Source organism: Limulus polyphemus, unplaced genomic scaffold (assembly GCF_000517525.1).
Source record: "Limulus polyphemus unplaced genomic scaffold, Limulus_polyphemus-2.1.2 Scaffold6224, whole genome shotgun sequence".
Classification (NCBI taxonomy): domain Eukaryota; kingdom Metazoa; phylum Arthropoda; class Merostomata; order Xiphosura; family Limulidae; genus Limulus; species Limulus polyphemus.
The window spans coordinates 2,995-16,449 of NW_013671834.1; the positions used below are offsets into that span (position 1 = coordinate 2,995).

Here is a 13,455-nt window from a genome sequence, read left to right on the forward strand (position 1 = left end):
CAATTTGAGAGATTTCAGCCTCTCATCGTATGACAACTCCTCCATCCCAGGCACCATTTTAGTAACCCTTCTCTGAACCCTTTCCAACAATTCAATGTCCTTCCTAAGGTAAGGAGCCCAAGACTGAACATAATATTCCAAATGTGGCCTAACCAGTGACTTGTACAATGAAAGTATAACCTCTTTAGACTTGTATTCAATATTTCTGTAGATACAACCTATTCTGTTGGCATGGTTGTGTGCAATGGTATGCATACATTATACTTGTATACAACTCACAAATGTGGTCTAGTGGCCTTTGGTTACATAACTAATCTTAATGATGCCTGTTGTTTATGTTTACCTTGTATGTCTAAATAATATTGTAATTTTTAACTTAATATATTGCTTACTATAAGCTACAATTGTAAATAGTGTTACTTAGGGTAAGATTGCTTTGATAAAAAATGTTACCCCAAGTTAGTATTCATTATTCTTTATTTGCTAAAAAACATTGTTTGCTGAATAACTTGCTCGTTCAACTGTGCTAGTCAGAAATGATTCGACATAAATTAATAACAGCAGTCAAACAACATGTAATGACATTAAGTCCTTAATGTACTTGCATGAACAGGACTCCTTAATTATAACTAGCTTTATCTAGATAAGAAGCATTGAAAGGGGAAAACAGAAAGATTGGCTTTCATCACATGCTACTGAAACATTGCCTAGTACAATAAGTTTTAAGTGCTTTGATTTATTGGTTTTTAAGCACATGCAATCCTAGAAATTGGGACATCAAGTCCATAGCAAAAAGAAATGCTACCACAAGGGCATTAATCAAGAGAACACTATGGCAAATGCCATGGTTCATTCTGAAGATTCTTACACTTAAAGATGCTCTTAGTACATGAGCAGTGTCCAAAATGGTTTCACTAAGGCAAAAACAAACAACTTGCATTACATTTTTATACTGATTAAATACTTTTGGTTAAGTTATAAATTTATATGCAGCTTTCCAAGTTAAACTTAAGCATAAAATTTATCACATTCTGTCCATATGCTAGTTGTCAACTTGTACAGAAAGTGCAAATCAAACCATACTCAGAAGAAAAAAAACTTATTGTTTAATGCTAGCAAAATATAGAAAAAGATTCCTAACAATTTTGTTTTCAAAAATTGATATTCTTTATTTTACAAATAATGTAAAACTTATCTTCTCTGTTTACATTGTACAAAAAAGTATCTAAGATATGTAAAACTATTATAAATTTAAGGTAATAAATTTCATTCTCCTCTCTGATGCTAAAACACAATAATTCAAAACAAAACTACACATGGTTTGACAGACTGCATGTTAGTTATTGTTTTGAATCACATTATGATAAAAACATGTTTTATTAATAAATCTAATACAATGTTAAAGCTACTAAACAGAGAATTATCAGTATTTTTAGTGGTCCACACAAAATAGTAAAATACCACTTAGAAGAGGAAACTAGATTTGTAATGATACCAACCTACTTTCTTCTTCGCTTTTTCCTCAAGTGTTTATGTATGTGGCAAAATTATGTAAACAGTCTGACATGAGTGTTCAAAATGAATGTCAAGAGAAAGAGTTTATGTGTTACAAATTTTTTGTCTTCTTATGACAGTATTCTTTGCCATCATATTTGATGTTTATATAAAGTGCCATGGCTTTACTGTATGCCATCACTAGTTTCAAGGATTACCCATGTGTTTCATTAGTTTCCTCTAGCTTGGGCTGTTAAATATAAACATCTCAATATTTTTAATCTGCTCTTTCTAAACTTCCATTCATATCAATAACTTCTCACTTAAAAGCTTATGTTTTTTATTCTTGTAAAGTTATTAATAATTTTTATGTTTTTCACAATGAAGAAATTTAAAAAACTTCCTAAAAGCCTCTAATTATAAATTTTTTCATAGTACTATGATTTTAATATTTCTTATAATACTTCAAATTCCACCTTTTGATTAATTTTAATCTCTCCAAAGAGGTCCTCTAGTATAACCAGAAGTTTTGTTGCCAAATAGTAAATGTTCTACTGTTTTTGTTATCCTAGGATTGATATGAATTTCTTTTCACTGAATTATATATTGTCAATAACACACTGTGATAAAAACCTTTACTAGTTTTATCATGTGAAATACAAGAACAGTTATTTTTTAATGAGTAATTAGTTTTTGTAATTTTAGTAGTCTTGTCAAAATGGTATTATTTGTATTTTCAGCTTCTCATAGGTTTTGGTCTATGTTGCATATGTGATACATTTTAATGTACACCAGTTTTGGATTATAAACTAACTTAATCCTCAATTGTTTTACCAGAAGATGTCTATGATATTAAATGAAAGGTAGTTCAAAAGTATTTCATGAAAACCCAAAACAAACTGAAAATTAGTCTCATGCAAGATTAATTGATCAGTTGAATGTAATAATTTAATGAACCTGACAATTAATCAATTAGCAAATTCCACTTATCTCCCAGCTCTGTTGGTTAGTAAGTGTAATGAAGTAGCAATTTAATCTCAGTACCAGCTAAAAAATATGAAATCCACATTCTATAAACTGTATAAAGTGAAAACTCATATGCATAAGAACTTTTATTTGTTGTTTTAAACCTTCTGGCAGATGTGAATAATAATATGGTTGATATTTATTTTGTTCCAATTAGAGGTACATACTACTTTTGTGAATTGTGTATTTGCTAGTTAAAGATTATATCTTGAGGCTTTGGAAGCTTATATGCAGATTTGCTCAAATGTAGTGCTTTGTACAATACTTAATATTTAGATTTAATGTTGTAGTCAAAATATTCCAGTTCATAAGTGTAATGTAGCAGCAAGTTATTGGCACTACCAGCTGAACATAAGTGAAAATCCAGATTTATAAGAAATTATATATTTACAATTTGATAACCAGTGGTAAATGTAACTAATATGATGGTTACTATTTGTTTTGTTCCAGTAATAACTACATACCATCTTTTTGGAGCAGAAGATACCCAAAATGAGCCAAAGAGTCATATGTAAGCTTTCTCCTAATTTAAGCTATAAATTGTATATTCTGAGATGATACTTCACCTCTTCACACATAATAGCTTAATTCCTTTTGCATTTGCTTATGAGATTTGCATATCATTAGCCTTAAGCTAACTCTCACTTAAAAAAAAAACACATTTAATGTGAACTGCACTAGTGTATTATTACATCATCATGCAACAATAACCCTCCACCAGTAGGAGGATGACACAACCTCCTTTTGCAGTGATTCCTTGCACTTGAAATAAATTTTCTTCTTTTCCTCTACATTATCTAAAATGAACATGTAGTTATTTATCAATTACATGAGATTTTCAATAGTTTACACAACTTTAAATTTCCTTGAAGTTTAACTAGTTTTTTTTTATTCTAAACAAAATGAAGAACATTTTTTTCCTGTTTACCCATTGTCAACTCTCAAGTGCTAGTAACTTATGTTTTTTCCCATGATAGTGATGATATTCCTAACATGGGTTCTGTGTCTGTTGTGGCTACTGGGGAGCTCGTTGTCTGTGGAAGACGTGACAGCCATTGTTTAGCATGTTGTGGGTTCCTTAATGTACATTGGCCTCCTCTTCCTGTCTATTTTGCCAACGTTCCTTCTCACCAGTTATTTCGCACAACAGGATTTATTCTATGTTTGTGGAGGACAATTCTCACCCTTTGGGATTGGGTCTTTTAGTTTTGTGCTCTTCCTTTTGGCATTGCCCCTGCTCCTTATGTCTTTATTTGAGTCATATTTGTTACATCTGGGTCAAATATCAACAACTCCAAGCTCAGCCTTCACTGCTTCCCTTACAGACAATTGTCACCAAGGTTTGTACCTCTCTTACACCATGTGCATGAGATTATTTTACTTTTGGGAACTCTGGCTTCCCTTGAATCACTAATTCATTTAGGCCATACACTCATGTGCCTGTTCCAGTGAAACCTTTCTTGGGGTCTTGTTCTTGATTGGATGCCTTACTTTTCCTCTTGAGGATTTGTCACCCCCATCTCTGTCTAGCTGAGTCAAGGTGAGACACACACACTGTACTGTCACATCACATTATAAACACATTAAACATCTTAGCTTGCTGACCACTTGCATGTGGGTGCTCAGCTGGTCATGCAAAAATTCTGCCAATTTCTGTGACATTTGAAGCTCTTTTGGCTTTCCTTCCATTTCCTTTCAGGTGAATAGTATTCTCTGGTCAAGATGAGATGTGGTCTCCCATGGGTGTGCCCCTATGAAGCCCTTGCCATTGTGTGTCACATTCTATGGGCTTTCTATTGGGGTGATTTCTCAAGGGAGCTCATCTAGGTTTAATGTTTGCACCAGCCCCTCCACTATTACACTGTGGGATTCTAGCTATTCTGTGTGAAAAGGTGAGGTATCACCTAGGATGTTAACATTTTTCACTACCCTAACACTAATTTTTTTTTCTAAAACGACTGCAGATTGTAAAAGAAAAAATTACAATTATTTATCTTAATAGTCTCAGCTTGTGACCTTTTCATATGTGCTTACTTTTAATTTTATGTTGAAAAGCAATAAATCATAATGTAATTTTCCTGTAAACTTAGGGTAAGCAAACGATTAGGTTACAACCACGTTCATATCACGAGATTGAGTTATGGATTGACTTAACTCTTTTGATTTAAAATTTGAGCTAAGTTTTATTACCTAACTTGAGAAATTCCAAATTTTTACATTTTAGTTCCTTTTGTTGAAAAATATAAAATATCAGATAAAAAATAAACATAAAAAACCAATAAACTTAGCACTTGCATTTGGTTTCAGGCTTTTTTGTAGTCGATACCATAGCACAGTAGCCCTACTTTGTTTCACTAAATTAGTTTTTAAATACAAATTCGTGCAGCTTTCAACTATGCATTTTAAAATAAAAAAGTATATAAGCACTAGAAGAGAATGTCCCAAAACTACTATAATTTAAATGGCTGCTCGGAGTTGAACAACAATGTTCACGGACCAAGAATTTAAACCTAACTATCTATTTATACCTGCCAAAGAGAAATAATCGTAATTAATTTTTTATAGAGGAAAAAATACTCTTTCTGTTGGTTATAAACATGACCACCAAATATGGACACATGGTTTAGCTAACTGCTTTTAAATCTGTAATAAGATGGAAGGGGCCTCTGATGGGTTTAATAGTTTTATTGATATCTCAGCAAATCAGAAAGGTAGGAGACTCAGATTTTTTCTATTCTTGCCTGACATTGTATATATATATAGCTTGGGTTACCTAAATATTAATGTTGCCTTTGTATCTTTTACTTTATATTTATATATATATATAATAAGAATTGTGCTAAAAAAAACTTAAGTTTCTAGTAAAATTCTAGTTATGAAACAGGTATATACATTTTTAGTGCTTTAAAACAGCATTTCGCAAAGTGTGGTCCACGACCTGGTACCGGTTCATAAAAAAAAATGCTGGTCTACAGAAAACTAAAAACATTAAATTAATTTTAACCCTTTCACTACCAATCACCATTTTTAAACTTTCTCCAAGCCGTTGTTGTATATTAAAGAAAAATGTAATTAAACCAGTTAATATAAATATATTCTAATAAAATTAGTATTTTCAAATACATTATAATTTAAATTTTCATTTCATCTAACTTTGATTTCTCAGTATTTCAATTAAGCTAATATAACAGGAAGGAAAAGTGAAAGTTTGTACTTGAGGCTACAAAACTATAGAATTCACAAGCTGATGGCTGCCTTTATACCTTCAGTCCCTCAGGAATTAAGGTGTTTTCATTTAGTGCACTTTAGAGAACCTAAGATTAAGTTTTACAGTGTTAATAACCTGGAGATTCTTGTGAAATGCTGTAAATTTAAACCACATGTTAGCTAGACATGTCCCCCAAACCAATCTTCCCTTGTCTGCAGGTAAGATCTTCAGCACCAAAGTTTTAGGAATTTTATTCCAAATGTGTTAAATTTGCTTACTCTGTTAATGGAAATTGACAGGTATGCGAGACCTGAGTCTTACGTCTGGTAGCAGCAGACAAGTTGCTGGTGGCTGGTGCTAGAAGTGTCAGTTTGTTCTGAGAAGAGAGAGAATTGTTTGTGACTTAGCTTGTACTAACTAAAATTTTTTTAAGTTGTTTATTTGTAAGAAAACCTCTCTCCCATATGGATAGATGGCTGAAGAAACATGCATCACACAAGAAAATATCAAGTGATGTGCAGATGCAACCTCATTCTAGTGAAACTGAAGTTAGTGAAAATAATAGGCCTAATTATAAACGTTTAAATAATGTGCAGCTTGATATCAAAGAAAAGAAAACAAAGACCTCTTGGACTCGACAGTATTGTGATGATTATTTGAAGTATGGTTTTATAAGTGGTGGTAGCAATAATGACTTGCCACTATGTGTTCTTTGTTGTTCAACATTATCAAATGAGAGCATGAAACCATCGAAACTGAAATGCCACTTAGATACCAGACATCCTGAATACTTGAGCAAGCCAATAATTTTTTTTTCATAAATAAGAAAAATGAAATAGTTTTTCCCAAACAAATAATTTCACACACTTTTTCCATGAGATCTTCCAATTAAGACGTGGTTTTGGCCTCATATGAAATTTCTAAACTAATAGCCGAGACAGGTTACTCGCATTCTATTGGTGAAATGTTAATACTTCCTGCAGTAAAAATAATTACATCTCGTTTTATAAAAAACAAGAAAATCAGTTGAATTTACTGTCCCTATCTAATAATACAGTGAAATGTAGAATTGTGGATATGGCACAAAATATTGAAGAAACTCTTATATGTCAATTTCATTGTAGTCAATTTTTTTCATTACAAGTGGATGAAAGCACAGACACAGCAGATAATGCCAATTTAATGTGCTATGTAAGATATGATTATAAGGACACAATTCATAAAGATTTATTGCATTGTAAACCACTTCCAACAAGAATAATGGCTAAAGAAATTTTTAATTTAATCAATAATTTTATAATTCAGAGTGGTATTCAATGGAAAAAAATGTGTTGGATTGAGTACCGATGGTGCTCGCTCATTGGCAGGTTCCCATACAGGATTCTTCCAGAGGATCTGGGCAGTCACACCAGACTGTGAATGGGTGCATTGTAGCATTCACAGAGAGATATTAGCTGTGAAGAAAAATGCCCTTACTTTTGAATTCAACTATGCAAGAATGTGTTAAATTCATAAAATAGATAACATCTTGTTCATTGAATTCCAGAATCTTTACTCCTTTATGCAAAGAATTGGGAAGTGAACATGTGCATCTCCTATTACACTATGAAGTTCAGTGGTTATCAAAAGGAAATATCTTAAAAAGACTCATCGAAATGAAGAATGAAGTTATTTTGTTTTTGGAGCAACATCCCCCCATCAGCAAAGGATGTAATATTTGAATTTAGAGACAGGTTTCATAATTTGCATTGGTTAATTAAAATGGCTTATTAAATGCATTAAATCTAAACTTAGAAGGTGCTAACATAAATATTTTTAATGTCTAGGAAAAGATAGAAGCAGCTATAAAAAAAAATTAACTTGTGGGTACATCGAGTTGAGAAGAGAAATTATAAGTCTTTCTCTACTTTAACAGAATTACAAAACCAAGATGAAAAAGGTAATATTCTAGATGGGATTTCCTCATCAATCAAAGAGCATCTTTTTTGGGCTAAAATCATGCTTGAAGGAATATTTTTCTTCAATTGACAGCAGTGAAATGTGGATCAGGAATCCTTTTACTGTTGACACGGAAAATGAGGAAATATTACAACTCAGTGAATCAGAAATTGATTCTGTTATTGAACTGTCCTGTGACACCACACTGAAAGACCATTTTAGTCAAGTCTCATTAATTAATTTTTTGGCTGAGCTGTCATGCTATCTATCCAAATTTATCAGAAAAGCAGTGAGATTTCTTATGCCCTTTGTCACGACTTATAAATGCAAACAAGCTTCTCAACATTGGTTTTCTTAAAAAACAAGTACGGGAACAGATTAGATGTCGAGCCAGATTTGAGGATCAAACTTACTACTTTTCCTCCTGATTTGAAGTTGCTGTGTGATGAAAAACAGCATCAGCCTTCTCATTAGATAAATTTATTTCTTAAAAGATCTAATAAATATACAGTTAATGTAAAGATTAAATAACAACAAAGTATAATTTCTTTTTTACACAGTAGTACTATAAAACACCTGTATATTTTATAATCGATGATGTATTGATAGAACTATTGCTTCTAGCTTGATGTTAAAACTTAGCCATGTCTTAGCAGGTTATCTAATTAGGTATTTGAGGCCAGGCCAGGCCTCATGAAAAATTACAAAAATAAACTGGTCCCTAGTTGGAAAAGTTTGGGAAATGTTGCTTTGGAACATTCTTTTTGAGCAGTATATGATGCATAAGCTGCAATTTTGCTAACTGTTAAGGTTTGACAAAAGCATCAACAAAAATGGCATTTTTTAGTCATCCTTTTTTTGTTTTTAAAAAAATGTGTGAATAAGTTGAATCATTTGTTTTGCAAAAAGATAGACATAGCTGTTTATAAAAGTTGCAGTTGATCTTATAGTTGCAGTTTATATATATTTTATGTGAGTTTTCAAAGAGTTTTTCCAGAGTATAAAGTAAACATCTTAGCATACATTCAGAAGAATAAGTAATCTGCTTTTTATATACTTTTTCAGAGTTAAAAAAAATACAGAAACTCAGTATATCATGGATAAAAAGATCCAAGAACTGGAGAATAGAATCATTCAACTAGAACGGAATGGTCCTAAAAAGTTTCCAAATGTTAAAAATTTGAACTATAAGGATAAGAAGAGAATTTTGGTAAGAAAGAAAAAATACACTGAATTTTAGGATTTTGGAAGTTACTATTTGATAATGTATTTTATTTACAGTCAATAAGTTTTTGTGTTATAAATTGAATCTTTGGGGCAGGGGTGCACATTTACAGTAAGCATCAGTTTACACTTGTATCATATTTTCAGATAATTTCAATTAGTTCCAGGTGAGGCAGAATATTTTACCATGCTGTTACTTCCTATGTTTGGAAGTGCCTTAAACATCTATATAGTATAGTTATAAAAATATATGTAGCCTATATAACAAGGATAGACTTAAATATTGTATATAGATAACATCAAAGTTTTTAGAATATGTTATTACCCATTCTCACAAATATTGGATTTATTGCAAGTTCATTAACATATTTCACAAATGTTAGTAAGAAGTCTGCTGTGTTCAAATTGTTAAATAATTTTGAGACAAATAATTTGTGTGTTGTTGATGTTGTTACTGTATAAAATTCTACCCCCAAATAAATATATTTTCACTCTCCAGAGTTTGGGGTTTAATGTTAAAAATTGAGTAATGTGTTGTGTGAATATTTTGTAAATGATTCATCAACCGTTTTACTAAGCTTTACAAATGTTAATGTAGATGATTGTGAATGTACAATAAATGTCAACCTGTATTAACATATTTTAAACTTGATTATTGTCCTAACTTTATAGAATTTACCCATAATATAACTTTTTTTTTTATTAAAGGATAATTATTTAATATTAATTTCTGATCAGAGCAAGCTGCCTACTTGGAGCAAAACATAAAAGAAACCCAACCTTTTAATGAGTATAACTAATTTCTACATCTAACAATTAGAATGCATTGTTTTATCATTTGGGTGCCATCGCTGTTCACAATATTTTTGACTATCTTTATAACTTCATATATTTGTAGGTGTCTGGTGGTGCAGGTTTTGTTGGAAGCCATCTGGTAGACAGACTTATGTCAGATGGCCATAGTGTTACGGTAGTTGATAACTTCTTTACTGGCAACAAGAAAAATATTGAACATTGGATTGGACACAATAACTTTGAAGTGATAAACCATGACATTGTGAATCCATTATTTATTGAAGGTACCACCAACTCAGTTTCTGCCTAACAAAATATAAGTGTGTCTCTAATGGTAATTGTAATTTTTTTCTTTTCTTTTTTACACACACACATGTATATATAATGGAGTTCCAGGTCCATGCTTAGCAAGGTTCTTCAATTTTTTAAATTCATACTTGCCAAAGGGCATGAACTAGGAAAAACATTTAAGTTGCCCAACTTGGTTTATAATTGTATTTATATTTTATTATAATTTTCATTTTTAATTGGTAAATTACTGGTATTGAATGAGAATTTGTTGTTATTGTTGGTATGCAAACTGGTGTTATGTGTTTAAAGATTAATAACTGGTTAAAAATACATTTTAAATTCTGAGACAAAAACACCTTTTCACACAGTTCAGCTATCTTCACCACATGTTCACACATTTTCTCAAAGAGAGTTGCAGGCTACTAGCCTTGTGACAACTCCCATTTAATTTCACATGGATTTGTGCTACTACATGATGATGTCATCATATGACCAAAGCACTTCACTTGTAGGAGGGCAACACACACCTCCATGCACACTAACTACAAACTCGAAAATTTGAACCCCACAAAAATATATTTTGGTCCATTTCTTTTTGTTTAAAAAGGATTGTACTTTGTACAAGAAACATGTTGGTATAATCCACCAAAAGGGCCTGAAAATGTTAGGAAAAGTTTGCTTTTGTAATTGGCTAATAATGCTGGTTTATTGTGGACAAGCTGCACCTCTGTGCTGCTTTATGCACATAAATTTGTATAGAGTTCAACTGCGTGTGAATGGCTATGTGTGGTAACACAGTACAGTGTATACAGCTCAGTTAGTTACATTATGTTTGTATGCTTATATATGGGTAGGCAGCAATTTGCAATGAAAATGAACACCGATAACACTATTTACTGAGATTAAATTCTAGTATAGATGATTATGACAAGAAAACTAACATGGCTGTCTCAACTTCTTACCAGGAAACCTTCAGTAGGAACTAAAATGATCAAATTTACAAAATCGAACTCAGAATGTTCATCGTTAATTGTCAAAGTTGAAACACTGACTACCTTTTCCGATTATGCATGTATAGACCTCAGGCTAACATTAGACAAACACGACCAATCAAAACTAGGAAATATAGAAGGCATAGGTACCATGGGAAAATCCACAAATTAAACAGAGCATAATAATGATAACTGTAAACAACATTTTATGAAAGTTTTGATCAGTATGAAACAGAATAAGAATAAATAAAATAAGACTAGCTTTGCCTTTCACCAGGTCAATACAAACTACAAGTGTGAATGACAGTACATATCAGCAGTGTGTGTATGTGTACATGTGCAGTGCCCAGACATTGAATACATATTATGTTATAGTAGTATGTGTGAGAGTTCCGATGCAAGCCTATCTTACTACAGGCTACTTTACTGTACTTAGGGGGCAGGCCAAGCTAGTTAGAATGAAAACATTGAATGTAATTGGTCAAGATCACTGTTCTGTTTAAAAGTTTTACAGGTCATTGATTGTTTGATTCCTTAAGGTACTATGTAACATTAGCATGGTTTGGCCTTCTGTTTTCCAATGTAACAAAACTTCCTGAGAAATACGGCATCCAAAATTAGTTGAATAAAAATGCAATATTGCTTACTAAACATTAATTGTACTTTTTGGAAATAAATAAGATAAAAACATGAAAATTCTTGTAATTGGGTCTCTTTTTAGGGTCTTTGTACATCAGTATTATTGTAACTAGACTTTTTTTCATGGTCTATGTATTTTTTCTTTTGGACAACCAATACAGCCTTCTGGGCAACCTGGAAAATTCCTTACAATCAAACTCTGCTTTCCCTATGCACTTGCACTTAAGAAGCTTCTTTGGCATTGTATTGACCAGATGTGTTTAAATTTCTTGTCTGTGTTCAATTTATTGAGATTTGCACTGTTAACAAAACTTTGATTTTCCTTTTCTTTAGCTTTTGTTTCAAAAGCTTTAAATTTTTTATCATGACATCTCAAATGATGATTAGTTATACTATGTCCTGATTAAGTATGGAACATTGTTCATACTTAGGCCAGGTTTTGGAGGCCCGTTAACTGTCGGAGTTGTTGCAACCATTGCTCAACATATGTGGCTTACCACATGCTTAAAGGGCTTTTTCTCTTGTTTCATCAGCTGAATTTCCTTCTCCACAATTGGGAACTATCCATTAACCCTATGGTTCTTGGTGCCCCTTTCTGTGCATTTCTATGCATGACACAAGCTTTTAATGAGTTGTATCCAAAATTTAATTAAGCAACTTTACTGTCAATTTATTTCAAAGAAATTATAATCTATGTTATAATGCAATATCTTGTATTATTTAAGTTTTAATTCCTTTATTTAAAAAGAAACCTTAAAAGGATTCGTAAACTTCAGTTTTGTTGTTGTGATGTGAAAATTTAGTTTTCTTCAGTCTGTGTAACTTGAATATTTCTTCATGTACACTGTACAGACAGAAACTAGGTTAATTGCTCTATTTACACATTCTTCTTTCAAGCTCCTTAGGGCACATTCACAGAAAGGAGAAATAAATTTATTGGATATGTTGACAGAAGCCTTGTTCACTTTCTACACATAGAGTTACAATTTCTCAGCCAATTATACTTATATGAGCTAGATGTTTATAAGCAATAGAAAGAGCACGTTTTAAAATACAATATCCCAATAGTTATATTAAAATTGTGGCAAAGAATTCCATAGAGAAATAGTCAAACTGCTCTTAGCATTGTTTCCACTTTTCTCCTTGCTAAAATTTATTGGTCATTAATATAGTCCAACTCCTCCTCGGTTCACAAGGGTTAGTGTAGTAAACAAGGCAACAACATTCTGCTGAAGGCTAAAGTATATCTTCCGGTGATACCATGATATAGGCCCGGGGATACCCATGGATGTGTGTTTTGGTAAATAATAACAACAATAAATGACAGGAAAATAAAACCCTAAAAATAAACTATATGTGAAAATGTAAAGACTTGCTATTATGATTACAACCAGAAAAAGATGTTTTAAGATTATTTGACAAAAATTAAAAGGTATGTACATACTTCCTATGTCTTAATTTTAAACATTTCATTGTACTATAAATAAATAATTATAATAAAAATATTTCATGAGGCACCCATGCGAGCAGCTCAGAGTAGCTCATGGGTAATGTAATTCAATAGCATAACGTGAGCTGCATATTCTCCAAGTGATTTACAACTTATAATGGAGCAAATAGCAGTTAGACATGGCTCAAAGAGCAAAAAAACAATAATATATATTTAATAAATATATGTATACTGTTACAAGTTTAAAGCTACTTAGGATAAATGAATGTAGATTCATGTTACAATTTGAAGTTCTTCTAGAAAGAAAAAGAGGGAAAGTTTTTTTTTTTTAGGTGGTTACAAGGTCTGTCAAATTGACCAACCTTGTATAGAGTTAAGGTAGAGAAAATAACAGATAG

At 31.8% G+C, this 13,455-nt stretch overlaps 1 protein-coding gene across 1 annotated transcript in view; it reads left to right on the forward strand.

Annotated features, from left to right (window-relative positions):
- LOC106473498 (UDP-glucuronic acid decarboxylase 1-like) overlaps positions 1 to 13,455 on the forward strand; it is a 32,713-nt gene that overhangs the window by 2,648 nt on the left and 16,610 nt on the right. The window contains exons 2-4 of the mRNA XM_013934182.2: positions 2,971 to 3,031; positions 8,732 to 8,876; positions 9,789 to 9,969. Coding sequence (XP_013789636.1) covers positions 2,971 to 3,031; positions 8,732 to 8,876; positions 9,789 to 9,969 — 387 coding nt within the window. The remainder of the gene's footprint in view (positions 1 to 2,970; positions 3,032 to 8,731; positions 8,877 to 9,788; positions 9,970 to 13,455) is intronic.